This window comes from Bombina bombina, chromosome 6 (genome assembly GCF_027579735.1).
Source record: "Bombina bombina isolate aBomBom1 chromosome 6, aBomBom1.pri, whole genome shotgun sequence".
Lineage (NCBI taxonomy): Eukaryota > Metazoa > Chordata > Amphibia > Anura > Bombinatoridae > Bombina > Bombina bombina.
Genome location: NC_069504.1, coordinates 1052693318 through 1052715636, shown reverse-complemented (window position 1 = coordinate 1052715636; position 22319 = coordinate 1052693318). Strand labels below are relative to the sequence as shown.

General features: G+C 42.2%; 1 protein-coding gene across 1 annotated transcript; it reads left to right on the top strand.

Moving 5' to 3' along the window:
* The first annotated feature begins 11900 nt into the window (after positions 1–11900).
* Positions 11901–21337, top strand: LOC128664136 (uncharacterized). The gene is made up of 2 exons (XM_053718847.1): positions 11901–12977; positions 18451–21337. The coding sequence occupies exon 2, from the start codon at positions 18459–18461 to the stop codon at positions 20604–20606; it is 2148 nt and encodes a 715-aa protein (XP_053574822.1). The 5' UTR covers positions 11901–12977; positions 18451–18458; the 3' UTR covers positions 20607–21337.
* Positions 21338–22319: the final 982 nt, after the last annotated feature.

Below are 22319 nucleotides of genomic sequence, written 5' to 3'. Positions count from 1 at the left end.
CTTGGCCTGCTTACCCTTGTTCCAGCCTTGCATCGGCCTCCAGGCTGGCTTGGATTGAGAAGTATTACCCTCTTGCTTAGAGGGTGTAGAATTTGAGGCTGGTCCGTTTCTGCGAAAGGGACGAAAATTTGGCTTCTTTTTAGCCTTAAAAGACCTATCCAGAGGAAGGGCGTGGCCCTTTCCCCCAGTGATGTCTGAAATAATCTCTTTCAAGTCAGGGCCAAACAGTGTTTTACCCTTGAAAGGGATGTTAAGCAAAAGCGCTCTGCGCGCCACGATAGCAAACCCTGAATTATTCGCCGCTAATCTAGCTAATTGCAAAGCGGCATCTAAAATAAAAAAGAGTTAGCCAATTTAAGAGCTTGAACTCTGTCCAAAACCTCCTCGTACGAAGATTCTTTATTGAGCGACTTTTCTAGTTCTTCGAACCAGAAACACGCAGCTGTAGTGACAGGAACAATGCATGAAATTGGTTGTAGAAGGTAACCTTGCTGAACAAACATCTTTTTAAGCAAACCCTCTAACCTTTAATCCATAGGATCTTGAAAGCACAACTAACTTCTATAGGAATAGAAGTGCGTTTGTTTAGAGTAGAAACCGCCCCCTCGACCTTGGGGACTGTATGCTATAAGTCCTTTCTGGGGTCGACTATAGGAACTAATTTCTTAAATATAGGGGGAGGACAAAAAGGTATGCCGGGCCTTTCCCACTCCTTATTTACTATGTCCGCCACCCGCTTGGGTATAGGAAAATCATCAGGGGGCACCGGAACCTCTAGGAACTTGTCCATCTTACCTAATTTCTCTGGAATGACCAAATTGTCACAATCATCCAGAGTAGATAATACCTCCTTAAGTAGTGCGTGGAGATGTTGAAATTTAAATTTAAAAGTTACAATATCAGGTTCTGCTTGTTGAGAAATTTTCCCTGAATCTGAAATTTCTCCCTCAGACAAAACCTCCCTCCTGGCCCCTTCAGATAGGTGTGAGGGTATGTCAGAACAGATATCATCAGCGTCCTCTTGCTCTTCAGTGTTTAAAACAGAGCAATCACGCTTTCTCTGATAAGTAGGCATTTTGGAAAAAAATGCATGCAATAGAATTATCCATTACAGCCATTAATTGTTGTATGGTAATAAGTATTGGCGCACTAGATGTACTAGGGGCCTCTTGTGTGGGCAAAACTGGTGTAGACACAGAAGGGGATGATGCAGTACCATGCTTACTCCCCTCATTAGAGGAATCATCTTGGGCAATATCATATCTATGGCATTATTATCCCTACTTTGTTTGGACATTATGACACAAATATATCACATATATTTAAATGGGGAGACACATTGGCTTTCATACATATAGAACATCGTTATCTGATGGTTCAGACATGTTAAACAGGCTTAAACTTGTCAACAAAGCACAAAAAACGTTTACAATAAAACCGTTACTGTCCCTTTAAATTTCAAACTGATCACACTTTATTACTGAATATGTGAAAAAGTATGAAGGAATTGTTCAAATTTCACCAAAATTTCACCACAGTAACTTAAAGCCTTAAAAGTATTGCACACCAAATTTGAAAGCTTTAACCCTTAAAATAACGGAACCGGAGCCGTTTTTACATTTAACCCCTATACAGTCCCAGGTATCTGCTTTGCTGAGACCCAACCAAGCCCAGAGGGGAATACGATACCAAATGATGCCTTCTATAAGCTTTTTCAGTGGTTCTTAGCTCCTCACACATGCATCTGCATGCCATGCTTTCCAAAAACAACTGCGCATTAGAGGCACGAAAATGAGGCTCTGTCTATGACTAGAAAAGGCCCCCAGTGAAAAAGGTGTCCAATACAGTGCCTGCCGTTTTTATTAAAACAATCCCCAAGATTTAACAACTATTAAAAGTAATAATCTGCCAAATATACTTAGTAAAGTAATCGTTTTAGCCCAGAAAAATGTCTACCAGTTTTTTAAGCCCTAATGAAGCCCTTTATTCTTTTACTTAAACTAAGAAAATGGCTTACCGGTTCCCATAGGGAAAATGACAGCTTCCAGCATTACCGAGTCTTGTTAGAAATGTGTCATACCTCAAGCAGCAAAAGTCTGCTCACTGTTTCCCCAAACTGAAGTTAATTCCTCTCAACAGTCCTGTGTGGAAACAGCCATCGATTTTAGTAACGGTTGCTAAAATCATTTTCCTCTTACAAACAGAAATCTTCATCTCTTTCCTGTTTCAGAGTAAATAGTACATACCAGCACTATTTTAAAATAACAAACTCTTGATTGAAGAATAAAAACTACATTTAAACACCAAAAAACTCTAAGCCATCTCCGTGGAGATGTTGCCTGTACAACGGCAAAGAGAATGACTGGGGAAGGCGGAGCCTAGGAGGGATCATGTGACCAGCTTTGCTGGGCTCTTTGCCATTTCCTGTTGGGGAAGAGAATATCCCACAAGTAAGGATGACGCCGTGGACCGGACACACCTATGTTGGAGAAATCTCCCTTGTGGAGGGGAAGCTTTGAAGTCCAGAAGATATCCCTGAGATATGATCTCCAACGCCCAGGGATCCTGAACATCTCTTGCCCACGCCTGGGCGAAGAGAAAAAGTCTGCCCCCTACTAGATCCGTCGCCGGATAGGGGGCCGTTCCTTCATGCTGTCTTAGAGGCAGCAGCAGGCTTTCTGGTCTGCTTGCCTTTGTTCCAGGACTGGTTAGGTTTCCAGGCCTGCTTAGATTGAGCAAAAGTTCCCTCTTGTCTTGAAGCGGAGGAAGTTGATGCTGCACCTGCCTTGGAATTTCGAAAGGCACGAAAATTAGACTGTTTGGCCTTTGATTTGGCCCTGTCCTGAGGAAGGGTATGACCCTTACCTCCAGTAATGTCAGCAATAATTTCTTTCAAACCAGGCCCGAATAAGGTCTGCCCCTTGAAAGGAATGTTGAGTAATTTAGACTTTGAAGTCACATCAGCTGACCAGGATTTGAGCCATAGCGCCCTACGCGCCTGGATGGCGAATTCGGAATTCTTAGCCGTTAGTTTAGTCAAATGAACAATGGCATCAGAAACAAATGAGTTAGCTAGCTTAAGAGTTCTAATCTTGTCAACAATTTCAGTCAATGGAGCTGTATGGATGGCCTCTTCCAGGGCCTCAAACCAGAATGCCGCCGCAGCAGTGACAGGCGCAATGCATGCAAGGGGCTGTAAAATAAAACCTTGTTGAATAAACATTTTCTTAAGGTAACCCTCTAAATTTTTTTATCCATTGGATCTGAAAAAGCACAACTGTCCTCAACCGGGATAGTGGTACGCTTTGCTAAAGTAGAAACTGCTCCCTCCACCTTAGGGACAGTCTGCCATAAGTCCTGTGTAGTGGCATCTATTGGAAACATTTTTCTAAATATAGGAGGTGGGGAAAAGGGCACACCGGGCCTATCCCACTCCTTACTAATAATTTCTGTAAGCCTTTTAGGTATTGGAAAAACATCAGTACTCAACGGCACTGCATAGTATTTATCCAGCCTACACAATTTCTCTGGCACTGCAATTGTGTCACAGTCATTCAGAGCAGCTAATACCTCCCCAAGCAATACACGGAGGTTCTCAAGCTTAAATTTAAAATTAGAAATCTCTGAATCAGGTCTCCCCGAATCAGAGATGTCACCCACTGACTGAAGCTCTCCGTCCTCAGGTTCTGCATATTGTGACGCAGTATCAGACATGGCTCTTACAGCATCTACGCGCTCTGTATCTCATCTAACCCCAGAGCTATCGCGCTTACCTCTGACAGGGTATTATTCATGATTGCAGCCATGTCCTGCAAAGTAATCGCTATGGGCGTCCCTGATGTACTTGGCGCCATATTAGCGTGCGTCCCTTGAGCGGGAGGCGAAGGGTCCGACACGTGGGGAGAGTTAGTCGGCATAACTTCCCCCTCGACAGACCCCTCTGGTGACAATTCTTTTATAGATAAAGACTGATCTTTACTGTTTAAGGTGAAATCAATACATTTAGTACACATTCTCCTATGGGGCTCCACCATGGCTTTTAAACATAATGAACAAGTATCCTGTTTCAGACATGTTTGTACAGACTAGCAATGAGACTAGCAAGCTTGGAAAACACTTTAAAGCAAGTTAACAAGCAATATAAAAAAACGTTTCTGTGCCTTTAAGAGAAACAAATTTTGACAAAATTTGAAATAACAGTGAAAAAAGGCAGTTACATTAACAAAATTTTTACAGTGTATGTAACAAGTAAGCAGAGCATTGCACCCACTTGCAAATGGATGATTAACCCCTTAATAACAGAAACTGAATAATAAATGACAAAAACGTTTTTTAAACACAGTCACAACAACTGCCACAGTCTACTGTGATTGTTACCCTCCTCAAACACGACTTTGGAGCCCTTTGAGCCCTTCAGAGATGTCCTGTATCATGCAGAGGGAAGCTGAATGTCTCTGTCAGTATTTTTATCTGCACAGAAAAGCACTAAAATAGGCCCTTCCCACTCATATTGCAACAGTGGAAAGCTTCAGGAAACTCTCTAGGCCGAAATCAAACCAGCCATGTGGAAAAAAAACTAGGCCCCAATAAGTTTTGTCACCAAACATATATAAAAACGATTAATATGCCAGCAAACGTTTTATATTACATTTTTATAAGAGTATGCATCTCTATTAATAAGCCTGATACCAGTAGCTATCACTGCATTTAAGGCGTTACTTACATTAATCCGGTATAAGCAGCATTTTCTAGCAAATTCCATCCCTAGAAAAATATTAACTGCACATACATTATTGCAGGAAAACCTGCACGCCATTCCCTCTCTGAAGTTACCTCACTCCTCAGAATATGTGAGAACAGCAATGGATCTTAGTTACTTCTGCTAAGATCATAGAAAATGCAGGCAGATTCTTCTTCTAAATACTGCCTGAGATAAACAGCACACTCCGGTACCATTTAAAAATAACAAACTTTTGATTGAAGAAATAAACTAAGTATAAAACACCACACTCCTCTTACAACCTCCATCTTGGTTGAAGCTTGCAAGAGAATGACTGGATATGGCAGTTAGGGGAGGAGCTATATAGCAGCTCTGCTGTGGGTGATCCTCTTGCAACTTCCTGTTGGGAAGGAGAATATCCCATAAGTAATGGATGATCCGTGGACTGGATACACTTAACAAGAGAAACATAAATTATGCTTACCTGATAAATTTAATTTCCATCTGTGGGAGGAGAGTCCACTGCTTCATTCGTTACTTGTGGGAATTAAGAACTTGGCCACCAGGAGGAGGCAAATACACCACAGCCAAAGGCTTAAATACCTCCCCTAGTCATTCTGCCAAGGGAACAAGGAACAGTAGGAGAAATATCAGGGTATAAATGGTGCCAGAAGACTAATATTAAATTTAGGTCCGCCCACCGGAGAAACGGCTGGGAGCAGTGGACTCTCCTGCCATAGATGGAAATGAAATTATCAGGTAAGCATAATTTATGTTTTCCATCTTAATGGGAGGAGAGTCCACTGCTTCATTCATTACTTGTGGGTAAATGAGGCTGACCCTATACTGAGGGCACCACAGCCTGCAGAACCTTTTTACCAAAAACAGCCGCCGAAGCAAAAACATAAAATTTGTAAAAGTACGTAAGGAGGACCAAGTAGCCGACTTAAAAATCTGCTCCACAGAGGCCTCGTTCTTAAAGCCCCAAGAAGAGGCCACAGCTCTAGTTGAGTGAGCCGTAATCCTCTGAGGAGACTTATGTCCCTCTGTCTCATAGGCAAAACCGATAATGCTCCTCAACCAAAAAGCCAGAGAAGTGGAAGAGGCCCTCTGCCCCCTACGCTTCCCTGAATACACCACAAATAAGGACGAAGTCTGTCTGAAATCTTTTGTGGCCTGAAGATAAAAGGTCAAGGCTCGAACCACATCCAAGTTATGCAGTAACCTTTCCTTAGATGAAGAAGGGTTAAGACACAAGGAGGGAACTACTTTCTCCTGATTGATGTTACAACCTGACACCACCTTGGGAAGAAATCCCAACCTAGTGTGAAGCACAACCTTATTAGCGTGAAAAACCAGGTAAGGGGGCTCAGATTGCAAGGCCGCTAACTCAGTCTCTGCGAACCGATGCAATAGCCAGAAGAAATAGAACCTTCCAGGAAAGAATCTTAATGTCAAGCGCATGTATAGGCTCAAAGGAGCCCTCTGCAAAACCTTAAGAACCAAGTTTCTGCTCCAAGGAGGAGCAGAATTTCTAAAGACAGGTCTGATCCTACACCGAGCCTGAACTAAGGACTGAATATCAGGAAGTTCCGCTAGCTTCTTGTGTAACAGCACAGATAACGCTGAAATCTGTCCCTTTAAGGAACTGGCGACAAGACCCTTATCCAGTCTATCCTGGAGAAAGGCCAGAATCCTGGATACCCTAACCTTGTGCCAGGGATATCCACGTTTATCACACCAGGATAAGTAGGTCATCCACAACTTATGATTGATACTCTCATCCAGGCTAGGAAGCCGGTCACTTGTCGCATGTATTACTCTCTCAGAAAAACCTCTCTTGGCCAAGACTAGGTGTTCAATCTCCATGTAGTCAACCTCAAAGAATCAAAATATTGGTGTAGAAAGGGATCCTGAATCAGCAGATCTCTGCGACAGGGTAACCTCCATGGAGGAGACTATGACATCCCCACCAGATCCGCAAACCATGTCCTCCACGGCCACAACGGAGCAATAAGAATGGTCGAAGCTTGCTCCTGTTTGATGTGGGCCACCACTCGAGGAAGAAGTGACAATGGAGGAAAAATGTAAATTAGGTTGAACTCCCAAGGCACCCCTAAGGCATCTATCAGCTCTGCCTGTGGGTGCCTGGACCGCGACCCTTATCTGGGTAGCTTGAAGTTGAGTCTGGACGCCATGAGGTCTTTCCCTGGCGTCCCCATCTGTTGCAGATCTCCACAAAACCTCAGGATGGAGAGACCATTCCCCCGGATGAACCGATGGTCTGCTGAGAAATTCCGCTTCCCAGTTGTCCACACCCGGAATGTGGATTGCTTAGAGCGAACAATTGTGAGTGTCTGCCCATTCCAGAATCTGAGATACTTCCCTCATGGCTAGGGAGCTTCTCGTTCCCCCTGATGGTCTATGTAAGCCACCGAGGTAATGTTGTCCGACTGGAATCTGATGAATCGGGACAACCCTAGTATGGGCCAAGCCCTCAGAGCATTGAATATCGCTAAGTTACAGAATATTTATTGGTAGAGTCGACACCTCTCGAGTCCACCTGCCTTGTGCCCTTCTAGCACCCCAAACAGCTCCCCATCCAGATACTTGCGTCTGTGGTCACAATCTCGCAGGATGGCCTCAAGAAGGATGTTCCCTGGGCCAGCTGTCCCGGAGAGGGATTCCCTCACTCGGTTCTCCAGAGAGATCTGTTGGGATAGATCTGAGTGATCACCATTCCATTGTCTCAACATGCATAACTGAAGAGGTCTGTGATGGAACCTTGTGAATGGAATGACATATATGCTGGATACCATCAGACCAATCACCTCCATACACCTGGCCACAGATGTCCTTGAGGAGGTCTGAAGGGCAAGACAGCTGAATGCAATCTTGGAATGTCTCTGATCTGTCAAGAATATCTTCATAGATATGGAATCTATTATCGTACCCAGGAACGAGAAAAGGAGCCCTCTAATGGTCCTACGTGAGACTGCAGGACGGAGCCTGGACCAGAATATCGTCCAGATAAGGAGCCACTGCAATACCTCTGGCTCTCGCTACCGCGAGCAGCGCCCACAGAGCTTTCATAAAGGCTCTTGGGGCAGTCGCCAGACCAAACGGTAGGGTCACAAACTGGAAAAGTTGGTCCAGAAATGCGAATCTTAGGAACCTGACGTGGTTCTTCTGGATTGGCACGTGAATGTAGGCATCCTTCTAGTCTATTGTCATCATAAATTGCCCCTCTTGAACTAGGGGCAGAATCAATCTGATCGTCTCCATTTTGAACAATGGGACTGACAAACTTGTTTAGGCACTTTACGTCAACAATTGTGCGGAACATGCACTCCTCCTTCTTTGGGACCATGAAAAGGTTTGAATAGTACCCTAGACCCCTTTCTGCTAGAGGTACTGGAACGATTACTCAGAGTTGAGAGATCCCTCATGCACTCTAGAAAGGCGTCTCTCTTCTCTGATCATGAGGATAGGTCTGATAGCAGAAATCTGCTCCTGGGCGGATGAGTCTTGAACCCTATCCTGTAACCCTGGGTGATAACCTCCAGAACCCAAGGTTCCTGTACACGTCTCATCCAAGCCTCTTCGAACAGAGATAGTTTGCCCCCTACGCGATCCAGCAATGGATTAGGGGCCGCCCCTTCATGCCGACTTTGTCTCGGCGGGCTTCTTGCTCTGCTTGGACTTGTTACAAGATTGAGCTGGCTTCCAAGATCCCTTGGACTGCTCGGTCTTCGCAGCAGGCTGCTGGCGTAGAGACTTGTCCAAAGAAAGGGAGGAAAAGTAGAGCCCTTAAGATTTTTTTTTTCTTATCCTGCGGGAGGAAAGCACCCTTGCCTCCCGTGAACGTAGATATGATAGGGTCCAGGCCTGGGCCAAAAAGAACTTTCCCTTGAAATGGAAGGGATAGTAATCTAGACTTGGAAGTCATGTCAGCAGACCATGACTTTAACCACAGAGCCCTACGGGCTAGAACGGAGAAACCGTTCAGGCGAATAACCTGCATATTTGCATCACAGATAAAAGAATTTGCAACCCTTAAGGCCTTAACCTTTTCCTGTATCTCCTCAAAGGGGAGTCTCCACCTTGACCATATCTGACAGTGCGTTACACCAATAGGTAGCCACTCCAGTCACCACAGCAATTGCCGCTGCCGGTTGGAAAACAAACCCCGTGAGTTGGAACATCTTTCTCAACATGGATTCTAACTTCTTATCCATGGGCTCTTTGAACAACTAACTATCCTTGAGGGGAATAGTCGTACGATTAGCGAGCGTGGAGATGGCTCCATCAACCTTATTAATGGCTCCCCTTAGCTCAAGCTGAGAGTCTGGAATTGGGAACAGAAGAGGTAGAGGGAGAAAAAGATGAGCAGCCCAGTTTCTCCCACTCATTCTTAATAATCGTAGCCATCTTCACGGGAACTGTGTGAAGGTCTGAGGCACCACCCTGTCCTCGTAAACCATATCTAGCTTAGGGATTGAAGCTTCTTTTAGAAGTTTCGGGTCCGGAACCTCCAACGTAGCAAGCACTTCTTTCAGTCAAAAGCACAAATGCTCCATCTTAAACTTAAAGTCTAGCTCCTCCATAACAGGAGGTCTAGAAGACGCAGATTCCACTCCAGAGAGAGCGCCCTCTGACGAGTCGGAGGCGCCGTCCTCATCGGATCTCTGAGACATCCAACGGAATAGATGACCCCTGGGACGGAAGGCTATGAATGTTGGGAACGTACCTCACGTGACGGAGAACCTTTAGAGGTTGATGGCTCAGTAGTGCCAAATACCTTATTCTTTTTAGATATTGCAATCTTATCAAAGCATGTAGAACACAGTTGAGCAGGTGGATCAACCTGAACCTCCTCACAATAAACACAAGTATTAGATTTAAATAAAGAGGGAGTATCTAACATATCAGTCCTCCATAGCTTGAGCCTTTAATGCGGACTGTGATAGACTAAAAGGCACCTTTTATACACCAATGGCCAGGGCACTCACCACCTCCTATGACCCGGACCACAGAGAAACGGTTACGTCTCCTGCAAATGCCGATCAGGAAAGAGGAAGTTGAAGAGGCCACACCCGGTCACATGAAGTGCCATGCAGGACCGCCCTCTCACTATAGAGAAAATGCGCCAAAAAAGGCTGTGTCGACCTTCACCTGACTGTTCACACAATGCTAGAGCCTCATCTCACAGATGAAGTAGCATTAACACAAAGATATTATGCATAAATCCCCCCCTGTTGAATAATCCCCTATCCAGGGATATTAACCCTTGATTCTATACAGATAAAAAGGAAATTTGTTTACCTGATAAATTGATTTCTTCTACGATACAACGAATCCACGGCCCACCCTGTCATTTTAAGACAGATTTTTTTTTTTTTTTAAACTTCAGTCACCTCTGCAGCTTTTAGCTTTTCCTTTCTCCTCCTATACCTTCGGTCGAATGACTGGGGTGGATTCAAGGGAGGAGCTATATAGACAGCTCTGCTGTGGTGCTCTGCCACTTCCTGTTAGCAGGAGGATAATATCCCACAAGTAAGGATGAATCCGTGGACTCGTCGTATCTTGTAGAAGAAAGGAGACACACTGTGACCCTGTCTTCTGGCGTTATCATATGTGTATAAATGAAACAATCTTACCAGAATCTATGCCGTCGAACAGGAACATGGCCCTTCAAGTGTGACGGGTTAGTAGCATCGCTTCTGACATGGACTTGAGTAAACAAAGGCAGGCAGCGAAACTCGTCAACGCTGATTGCCCAGGAGCTGTTAACATGAGTCGGGATGGTTTTGCAGAGACAACATTCCCTACATCTCCGGACTCTAACTTTCATCCATGCGCTCACTGAGAAGCTGACAGGATTACTTAAAACTCCAGTCCCATTGCGAAGAGTATTACCCTCCATAAGAGACTACTCCGAATCTTCGACGAAAGGCAAAGAATGACTAGGGGATGAGGGGAGTAGGGGAGGTATTTAAGTCTTTGGCTGGGGTGTCTTTGCCTCCTCCTGGTGGCCAGGTTCTTAAGCCCCACAAGTAATGAATGAATTCTGCTTTTAGGTACGTGAATAGAGTCCCTGTCAATCTGCAAACTATTCACTGCACGCTGGTGTTTTTCTTCTCCTGTAACTCTTTTGGTACGTGAATATTTTCATATAATTTGCAAACTATTCACGTACCAAAAGAGTTACAGGAGAAGAAAAACACCAGAGTGCAGTGAATAGTTTGTAGATTGACAGGGACTCTATTCACGTACCCAAAGAGTTACACTGTCTCCTCTGCAAAACAACTTCTGCAACTCACTTCCTCTTTTGGTTTGTCACAATGGACTGATTCTCCAACTCACAAAGATGGTCACTCCCCTGACCTGATCTTTAGCTATCAATGCACTATCTCAAACTTCACAAACTCCCCTTTTCCACTTTCTGACCACCATCTCCTCACTTGCAACATATCATTCCTCCCTACAACTCTCCCTCCTCCTACTCCTCACACCAAACTTCACAGAATCATTATGTCATTAGATCAGCAACAGCTTGCTAAATCCCTCAAACCTCTCCTCTCATCCTTATCCTCCTTTTCCTGCCCTGACCAATCTATCTTCCACTATAATTCCACCCTTACATCCGTCCTTGACAATCTGGCCCCTCTTACCATAGCTCGGAAATCACACACTCATCCTCAGTCCTGGCATACTCCTCTGACACGGTACCTACGCAGATGTTCCCGTACTGCTGAGCGGCACTGGATAAAATCTCTGAGTTCAGCGGATTTTCTTCATTACAAATTCCTCTTGAACTCCTACTATTCTGCCCTAAATCTCTAAAAGCAACATAACTTATCTACTCTTCTCTCTAATCTTTCTTCAAACCCAAAACGTCTGTTCTCCACTTTCAATACTCTTCTCTGCACACACCCATCTCCTAATACAACTTCTCTGTCAGCTCAAGACTTTGCCAGCCACTTCAATAACAAAAACAGAATTTATGCTTACCTGATAAATTACTTTCTCCAACGGTGTGTCCGGTCCACGGCGTCATCCTTACTTGTGGGAATATCTCTTCCCCAACAGGAAATGGCAAAGAGTCCCAGCAAAGCTGGCCATATAGTCCCCCCTAGGCTCCGCCCACCCCAGTCATTCGACCGACGGACAGTGTAATAATGGCATGATCTGAATTCACATATGGTCTGGAAGGGGTATATATATATACATATATATATGGTATATGTATTCTACAAGAACTCAGCTGAATGGTAAAGAAGGGGTTAACTCCTCATTCAGATACTAGGTCACTATGGAATGTAGAAAGATCACATTACCAGACCCCCATCTGAGAAGGATGACCAGCTGGCTTAAGATCCTTTGTCTAAGGCTAATGCCATTCCCTACCCCCAAAGCACATGCAGGATGAAACCATATACTCTTAAAATTACAATGAGGGCTTGCTTATGAGTGACATCATCATTGTGGGAGGGATGAAAAACTTACAATAAAAGTAGCAGGAATACTGGAGTTCACCCTCTCTCTTTCACTCTTTTTCAATTGGAATGGTGACCACAGCTAACATCAGAAGTAAGTGATCCTTACAGACACATAATTTCAGCACACCATACTTTCACATAGATTGGGCAAATGTATTAGTGTAATATTGATGTATAGTTCACTGCTGAGTATTTATAAGTGATTTGCATATGTGTAATTTATATTTAATCTGCATATTGTAATAATGTTTAATTAGCCTCATTGTAATAAAAGTTTTGTTACTGCTGGAATAAGACTTTGTGAGTTTATGACCTTACAAGTAGTTTAAGCTAGTGATTGTGTGTTAATATTATATAGTGGGTATAATAATTCATAAGGGATTATTAAATGTAATATTAGCCTTTCACTAAAGTGTATAGCAAATAGATACTAAGATTTATAGAGTCTTAGGGACCATTTAAATGCAGTTATTTCATTGGCGAGCCGACCCAGCGAATTTTCTTACCAACTACACTTGTTTTAAGGGGGGACTAATCCAGGTTCTTTTTATAATACAAGTGTGATTTTTGGACGAAAATTGAACCTAGTTTTTGCTATACTGTTTTTGAGTTGAGCGTTTCAGCAGTAAAGTCTTTGGCCAAGACTACAGATCCAGAGAGGCATTACCTAAGGATCAGTTGAACCAGACGCAGAGAAAATCATATCGCGCAGGACGTGAATCTGATTTGCTGGCAGTCTGAAGACACTTTAAAGTGTGAGTATGGAATTAATTGTTAAATATGCAGAATGTAGCACATTTGAGCCTATTGTTGATGAAAATACTGACATAGTTAAAAGACTGAAAGATGTGTGGTTGCAATGTGAGAATGAGAATAAGCTTATTGATAAAAAAAGGTTTTGTTTAACAAAAGAAAAATCCAAATTACAGAATTGCATGAAACTGTTGTTAGCTATCAAAGACCAAATGAATAGAGCAATCTTTGAACATTCTCCCCCAATAGCCATGTTAACAGAGATCAATTGTAACACATTAGATGAGAATTGCCCCACATGTGGGGTAAATGCAGAATATATTAATACTTTAGAAGAAAATTATGACGCAAGAGGCCAACTTATTGCTTCATTGAGACAGGGACTTGCAAACTTAACCCCTGTTGCAGTATTAAATGAGGACAATGCATGTGTGTCGCAGGAAGATGGGGCACATGTTGATGGGGGAAGGGTGCAAAGCCCACATGTTGATGGGGGGAGGGTGCCTATTCCACACAGTGAGGAAAGATTGAATCACACACAAAATACAGAGAGCACACACATTCCAATACTAACCCCACAGATAACTAGGCCAAGAACATTAAACACAGAACATCAAACAGATACTTTATCACTAACACCCAGTGTAAGATCCAGGGGAAGAAATTTAACTCAATCGCAAAATTTACTTTTTTCTACCACCTCTGCTGAAACATCATCCCTGGTATCAACTACCCTTATAAAACAAGATAGAGATAAAGTAATGAGACAACTGGTAAAGTTAAAACCTCTCTTTCCAGTGTATGATGTTAAAGCAGATGTTTTCACTAACATGTCAAATTTTGAGTCTGCAGTAAAACAATACATGCTGTCACATAAGGAAGCATGCTTTTTGTTAAAAATGTGGCTTCCAGGCAGCATTGCAGCTAGATTACAATCACCAGTTGCAGGCCCAGTTAATTTGAACACAGATTGGTTTAAGGAGGATAAATGGGGTTCCGATGGGGACAGATTAAAAGCTGTTTGTAAACTAGTGACAGGGAGTAGAGATTTGGACAGTCACTCTCTTGCAGAAATGCAAGTAGCATTAAATGATGACCCATGGGTATTTGCAGCTAAATTTGAACAATTATATAGGCTGACACACAGAATTTCACCAGAACAAACACCTCATGATATGTTGCAGTATTTAATTAAAAAATTCACATATTTGGAACCTAGCATACAAATGATGGCTGAGGAAAAGAATACACTAGAGGGTGTGTTATCTATTATAGGTAAGGCTAGGCAGAACATTTTAAAGAAAAAGAACACAGGGCAACACAGAATTGCTGTGGTAACCACTAATGAAGGGAAACAAAAATATTCAGAGGGTCCCTTCAAAGGTACTTGCCATTACTGCAATAAATATGGGCACAGACGAGTAGATTGCAGATTCTTAAAGAGAATTCAGAAGGAAACTGAGGGAGGGCAGGAAAGATTACATCCCTCTGCACCTCCAAAAGAAAGCTATGCACATAATTGGGTAGGGAAAAATAACAAGATTAAGCCCCCAGATAAAACAGGACAGGAATACACCCCAAAGCTTAGGCCTGGTACTAATCTGTATGGCCCAGCGCATGAGGCTTTGAGAGTGATGACTGTGGGGGGAGGGGAAGTGGGATATCATGAAAAGAATTATGAAAATAATTCTCCTCTGATATCCTGCTCTGACTGACTACCTCAGGCCCTGGATGACATGGTCCCTATATGTAACACCTTTAGGGATCATTCTGGACGTCCCTGTGTCTATGGTGTGATTGAGGGCCATCGCACAAAACTCCTCATAGACACAGGAGCTTCAGTAACTTTGACAGACTTACCATTAAGTCCCCCACAAGGGACAAGACAGACATTTCTTGTGGGACTTGGGGGATCCCAGTCCCAAGCATCCCTTATCCCAAATGTGACTATGACACTAGGTAATCAGTGGACTAAGGAAATTCCCATTTGGCAGAGCAAAAACACAGAGGGTACAATACTTGGTGCTGATATAATGAGATCAGAAGGGATGATAGTGGACCTATGTAACAATGTTTTGTGGAGGGATACTAGAGGGAGAAAACCTGTAATATTAGATGACTCTTACATCAGTCCCATAGCATCCATTGCATCAATTCCTTCAGAAAGGGTGTGGCCGGATACTGAAAGTCACCCTGATTTGAAGAGATTGGTCATGGATTTCCCTGACATATGGGCTCAACATAAGAATGATTGTGGCATATTAAAAGGCATTGAAATCAATATTGTAGGCCCTGACCCCCCTCCACAAAGACAGTATCGTTTTCCAGCAGAAGCTATTGAACCTGTGAGGCAAATTATTAGTCAGCTTGAAAGCCAAGGGATAATTAGGAAATGTTCCTCCTCTAATAATTCTCCTTTGTGGCCAGTAAGGAAAGCAAATAATACTTGGAGGTTAACTGCTGATTTTCGTATGGTGAATAAAGTTACCCCACCTGTTACAAATCTAGTTGCTTCTACTCCTGAAGTGGTATCCAAACTGAGTGCCACATGTAGGTGGTATTCTGTTCTGGATATAAGTAATGGTTTTTGGAGTGTCAGACTAGCCCCAGAGTGCCAATATAAGTTTGCTTTCTGCTTTGATAACATGCAATTTTGCTTCAATTCGCTTCCTCAGGGCTTCCACAGCTCGCCTACATACTTTCACCAAGCATTAGCAGAGGTATTAAAAACATTCTCAGTCCCAGAAAGTATCATACAGTATGTAGATGATATTTTGTTACAAACAGAGACAGTAGAGGAACATTTGGAGCGGCTGAATGAACTGTTTGGCTTGATTGCTGAATCTGGCCTCAAGTTAAACACTTCGAAAGTACAATTAATGAGACAAAAGGTGACATTTTTGGGAGTATCAATACAAAGGGGTACAAGATGCCCTACTAGAGAACGAGTTACAGCCATACTTCAGGTGCCCAGACCTTTGCATAGGCAGTCCTTAAGACAATTCTTAGGCTTGGTAAATTTTTCTCGTGATTTCATTGAAGGGTTTGCTGAAAAAGCAAAACCTCTCTATGATCTTTTGAAAGGGGAGGATGTTGGGAAAATTCCTTGGAATACAGAACATGAGGAAGCATTTAAAGTGTTAAAGGAAGGTTTAGCATCAGCCCCTGCCCTTGCCACAGTGGAGAGGGAGGCCCCTTTTGCTTTACAAACATACACATCTGACACTTCAATTTCCACAGTCCTACTGCAGGAGAAGGCTGAAAAATGGAGGCCTGTTGGCTATTTTTCCAGGCTTCTTACTCCAGTAGAGAAAGGTTATGACGCATGTATCAAGGCTTTGTTAGGGGTGCATTGGTCAGTTCAGGCTACTGAGCATATAGTGGGATTTGGGAAGCTCATCCTCCAAACACCACATACCCCTATAAAGCTGTTATTGGAGAAATCATTAAGTGGGGTTTCAACACAAAGAGTGACTAGGTGGTTAATAGATTTGCAACATCGTGACATCACTGTACAACACAATGCAAAATACACATTACCCCAACTAATGCACACTCAGGGTGAACCCCATGACTGCACAGAGACATTCACACACAGGGAATCGCCTCATAAATTGTTCAGGGACAAAACTTCTCCCCAGGATTTACAAATTTATGTAGATGGCTCAAGATTTTGGCAGGATGGTCAATTTAATACTGGTTTTGCTATTTGGGTCCCCTCGCAACAATTAGCTCTTAAATTTATGTTACCAAGATCATTCTCAGCACAGAGAGCAGAATTAGAAGCCATTTCTATGGCTTGCCACAGGTTTGACACACAAGACATTTGTATATACAGTGACAGTGCCTATGTGACCAGATCACTGACAGAGTACTTACCAATTTGGAATCTAAGAGGAATGGTAGACTCAGCAGGCAAACCATTGTCACATGTTCAAGCCCTTAAGAAATTGGTAGATTGGGGAACACAGCACCCATTGCAGTCAGCTATTGTTAAAGTTAAGGCACACACACATTTCACAGATGCACATTCACAAGGGAATGCACATGTGGACATGTTAGCCAAACAGGCAGCTGTAGATGGGGAACCATGGCAATCAGATGAGAATGACAGTGAGACACAGGAAGCATGGAGAGAGCATGTTACATCTAAAGATACAATGGTACACATAGCAAAGATTACAATGGTAGATTCAGAGGTACCTGATTTGAAAACAGAACAAGCTAAAGATCCTAACCTTTTCCCTCTGTTACAGGAACAGCAAACACTCCCAAATGGTTATTCAATTTGTAATGGGTTAATATGTTACTCTAATCCCATTGATCCACAGGCTAAATTGGTTTTTGTGGTCCCGAGTCATTTGCAGGGACCTATAACACAGCAAACACATTCTTTTCTTGGGCATATTGGGCAAAGTGCATTAGAGTACCATTTAAGGCAAAAATTTCATTGGCCAGATTTAGCAGAAACCTGTTTAAAATGTGTACAAGAATGTTTAATTTGTGCTCAAATTAATCCACGCCCTAAAGGTCAGAGACCCATTCTCCAGAGAATACCAGTAGCAGATGGCCCCTGGAAAGCTATCCAAATTGATTTTATAGGCCCACTTCCACTATCAAAGGGGGGTCTCAGGTATGCCCTAGTAATTGTAGATATTTTTTCAAAATGGGTTGAGGCTATTCCACTTCGTTGTGATACTGCACAGGCTACTGCCAGAGCACTGTGGGAACATGTTTTCTCAAGATGGGGGTTTCCAACACTCATTGAATCAGACAGGGGTACACATTTTACAGGTCAGGTAATGCAAAATCTCTGTGCCCTACTGGGAATACAGACAAGATTTCATGTACCATATCATCCACAATCCTCTGGTATAGTTGAGCGCATGAATCGCACATTAAAAACAAAATTGTCAAAAATGCTTTCCCAGTATGGTAAATCATGGGTCACACATCTTCCAGCAGTTCTAATGGCTATTAGAGCTACACCATCAAATGCTACCAAGTGTTCTCCCTATGAGCTCATGACAGGGAGAAAGATGGCATTAGGCCACCCAGGTGAACCACAATTGTCTACTCCCTTGAGAGAATCTGTGTCTAGAGATCAATATCTCTCCCAAATTCAGGAGCAGTTGAGCTCACTGCTAATTTTTGCTGCCTCTAATATGGCCCCAACAGATTGTAAATTTTCATCTACACCTCAAACACCTCTGTTTGAGAAGGGGGGATTGATCATGATTAAAAATTTTCGCAAAAATTCTCCCTGGGATGCAAATTGGGAAGGACCTTATAGAATTTTGGACAAATTGGGTAATACTGTAATTAAAATAGAAAGATCAACCCCTGGGAAAACCAGAAGGCAGCCTGGTTACAAATGGGTCCATGTTGACCAATGTAAATTGTATAGAGGGACAGTTGTCCCAGATGTAGATATTTCTGCTAAGAACTGATATTCTCTTAATTTTTTTTTGACAGATTTCATTATGTGGAGCCTGAGAGGAATGATCGCCACAAACCTATTTGTATTTGTGTGGGTGTTATTGCAAAAACTTCCAATCTGTGACTGTAATGAACTGTCAATCACAAACCTCACAAGGAGTCGTAGATGGAGCTCAAGCAGCATCATCAGAGGATGGACAGGCTTATGGAGCTCTCAAGACCTTCACAAAGATTGTTTGGGAAAATTGACTTTTAATGTGGGTGGGAAAATTGAAATATTTGCAGAAAAACATCAAGACAATTTAATTGGTTTTTGGAGGGTCAATCAGGGTAATAAAGTTGAATGGGAATGTAAGTGGGTGGCTTGGGGAAAATGGACTGTAGGTCTGGTGGGAGAAGGTGTTTCTGTGTCTACAACATTTACAAATCCTATTCACACTATAAATGGCGATAACTATAATATAACCAAGGTTATATTTGAACAACAAATTGGAGAAGGGATTAATTGGAGGGTTACAGCTGCCAACTTTGGTGGAGGGATTGAAGTATACTTAAAAATAGACCAAATAAAGGAAACAACCACATTTACGCCTTTGATCTATTCTACTTTAATCACTACACCAAAGATGAAACATTATGACAATACTCCAATGTGTAAGGGGAAAAGTGTTGTTTCTAGTGGTCCATTTCAAACAAGTACAATCAAGCCAACTCCAGTATTGAGGGATGCCACATTCCAATTTATCACGTGGAAGATTAAAATAATAGATTGGCTAGTTTCCACACATTACCAAAATTGTTCCAGAATTACTGCCACTATGGAAAAAGCATTAGTTAAGTGGGCAGAAGGTACTAGGAGAAGGACTAGGAGGGATATCATGGATACAGTTTTGGGAGGTGTGGGAACAGGGCTAGGTGTGGTAAATTCCATTGACATATCCAGCTTAACAGCAACCTTACAGTCTCAGGGGATGTTAAATGCAAAAGGGATTCATACGCAACAAATGATAAACACTCTGGTAGAGACACTGACACAGACAGTCATTCAGGTTCAGGGTCCTGCCATTCAACATACAGAGGAAATACTGATAGGAGTAATTAGCAGGTTAAGGGAAGTATCCTGGGATTTTGTGTGTATTTCCATGCAAACAGAATTATCAACTGACTTTAAATTAATAGCACAGGCTATGGAAAATAACCATACACCTTTGGGAGGGTGGGAGCAGTCTGTTGTTAACAGTTTTGCATCAAAACACAGAGAATTATGGTTAAACAGTTGGTTGGGATGCAGGGAAAATATATGCAGGGCTACTTCACTTGTGCCCACTAGTGGTACCTATCAGAATGTTTATCATTTGTTTTCACTAGGAACACCTGTCACAGAATCTCATGTTTTGCATCATGAGTTAGAGTTCCCAAATTTTATATGGAATGGTTCCCATATGGAACAGGTAGATATGTCTGGCTGCATAAGGTTTCCTTCTAAAATTTTATGTCTACCCAACCAGGCAAGAATAATTTTTGATTCCTGCTGGCATAATCACTCATATTGCAATGGTTTTGTGGAGAAAGTTAATCCCCAAGATATGATTTTTCCCTTAGGACAAGGAAAGGTGTGTTTTGTTGCATTGAAGCCTAAAGATGAAGTGCATGTATGGTTTGACAGGTGTAATTCAAGGGAACAAATCACACCAGGGATTTATTGTATTACTGGGTACCCTGTGAGGATAAGTTCACTACAGTTTAACTTCACTGTCCCACAGTTACTCACATATAACGCTACCTTGGGGGCTCCACTCATAACCCCAATATTAGTAGATGATGCACCTTGGCAAAAATGGGTAACCTTATTGCAAAAAGACTCTGTGTTACTAGAACATCTTAAAAATTTTGGGGAACGTGTTCATGTAAATTTCTACCATCAGGAACAAGAACTACAAAGGATTGAACATACTTTTACGGAGATGTCAAGTGCAACCTGGTGGCAGAAATTAGCAAATTCCTTTTCGAAACAGTCATCATGGGGTTCTGCATTGGGAAATCTGTTTATACATCCATTTATAATCATATTATTTATTTCTATATTATGTATAATTATTCAAATTTGTATGTGTTGTTATTTAAAATCATTAATTGCACGTGTATATCACTTATATTATGGTATGCGAATGGAAGCGTCTTTAGTACACTAATATAGCCATCACACATAGGTGGGGTTAGGAATCTTCCATCAGATTCACTCATATAAAACAACCATTGGAATGGAAGGGTATGGTAACCTCCATTGCCAAAAGGGGGGAATGTAATAATGGCATGATCTGAATTCACATATGGTCTGGAAGGGGTATATATATATACATATATATATGGTATATGTATTCTACAAGAACTCAGCTGAATGGTAAAGAAGGGGTTAACTCCTCATTCAGATACTAGGTCACTATGGAATGTAGAAAGATCACATTACCAGACCCCCATCTGAGAAGGATGACCAGCTGGCTTAAGATCCTTTGTCTAAGGCTAATGCCATTCCCTACCCCCAAAGCACATGCAGGATGAAACCATATACTCTTAAAATTACAATGAGGGCTTGCTTATGAGTGACATCATCATTGTGGGAGGGATGAAAAACTTACAATAAAAGTAGCAGGAATACTGGAGTTCACCCTCTCTCTTTCACTCTTTTTCAATTGGAATGGTGACCACAGCTAACATCAGAAGTAAGTGATCCTTACAGACACATAATTTCAGCACACCATACTTTCACATAGATTGGGCAAATGTATTAGTGTAATATTGATGTATAGTTCACTGCTGAGTATTTATAAGTGATTTGCATATGTGTAATTTATATTTAATCTGCATATTGTAATAATGTTTAATTAGCCTCATTGTAATAAAAGTTTTGTTACTGCTGGAATAAGACTTTGTGAGTTTATGACCTTACAAGTAGTTTAAGCTAGTGATTGTGTGTTAATATTATATAGTGGGTATAATAATTCATAAGGGATTATTAAATGTAATATTAGCCTTTCACTAAAGTGTATAGCAAATAGATACTAAGATTTATAGAGTCTTAGGGACCATTTAAATGCAGTTATTTCAGACAGGAGGAAAAATATAGGAGAAACCATATGGTACCGTGGTGACTGTAGTTAGAGAAAATAATTCATCAGACCTGATTAAAAAACCAGGGCGGGCCGTGGACCGGACACACCGTTGGAGAAAGTAATTTATCAGGTAAGCATAAATTCTGTTTTCTCCAACATTGGTGTGTCCGGTCCACGGCGTCATCCTTACTTGTGGGAACCAATACCAAAGCTTTAGGACACGGATGAAGGGAGGGAGCAAATCAGGTTACCTAAACGGAAGGCACCACGGCTTGCAAAACCTTTCTCCCAAAAATAGCCTCCGAAGAAGCAAAAGTATCAAATTTGTAAAATTTGGCAAAAGTGTGCAGTGAAGACCAAGTCGCTGCCTTACATATCTGGTCAACAGAAGCCTCGTTCTTGAAGGCCCATGTGGAAGCCACAGCCCTAGTGGAGTGAGCTGTGATTCTTTCAGGAGGCTGCCGTCCGGCAGTCTCATAAGCCAATCGGATGATGCTTTTAAGCCAAAAGGAAAGAGAGGTAGAAGTCGCTTTTTGACCTCTCCTTTTACCAGAATAGACAACAAACAAAGAAGATGTTTGTCTGAAATCTTTTGTAGCCTCTAAATAGAATTTTAGAGCACGGACTACGTCCAAATTGTGTAACAAACGTTCCTTCTTTGAAACTGGATTCGGACATAAAGAAGGTACAACTATCTCCTGGTTAATATTCTTGTTAGAAACAACCTTTGGAAGAAAACCAGGCTTAGTATGCAAAACCACCTTATCTGCATGGAACACCAGATAGGGCGGAGAA

What these genes read in the sequence shown, in the direction of transcription:
- LOC128664136 (XM_053718847.1), top strand. Translation starts at nt 18,459, where the DNA reads ATGTGGAGCCTGAGAGGAATGATCGCCACAAACCTATTTGTATTTGTG.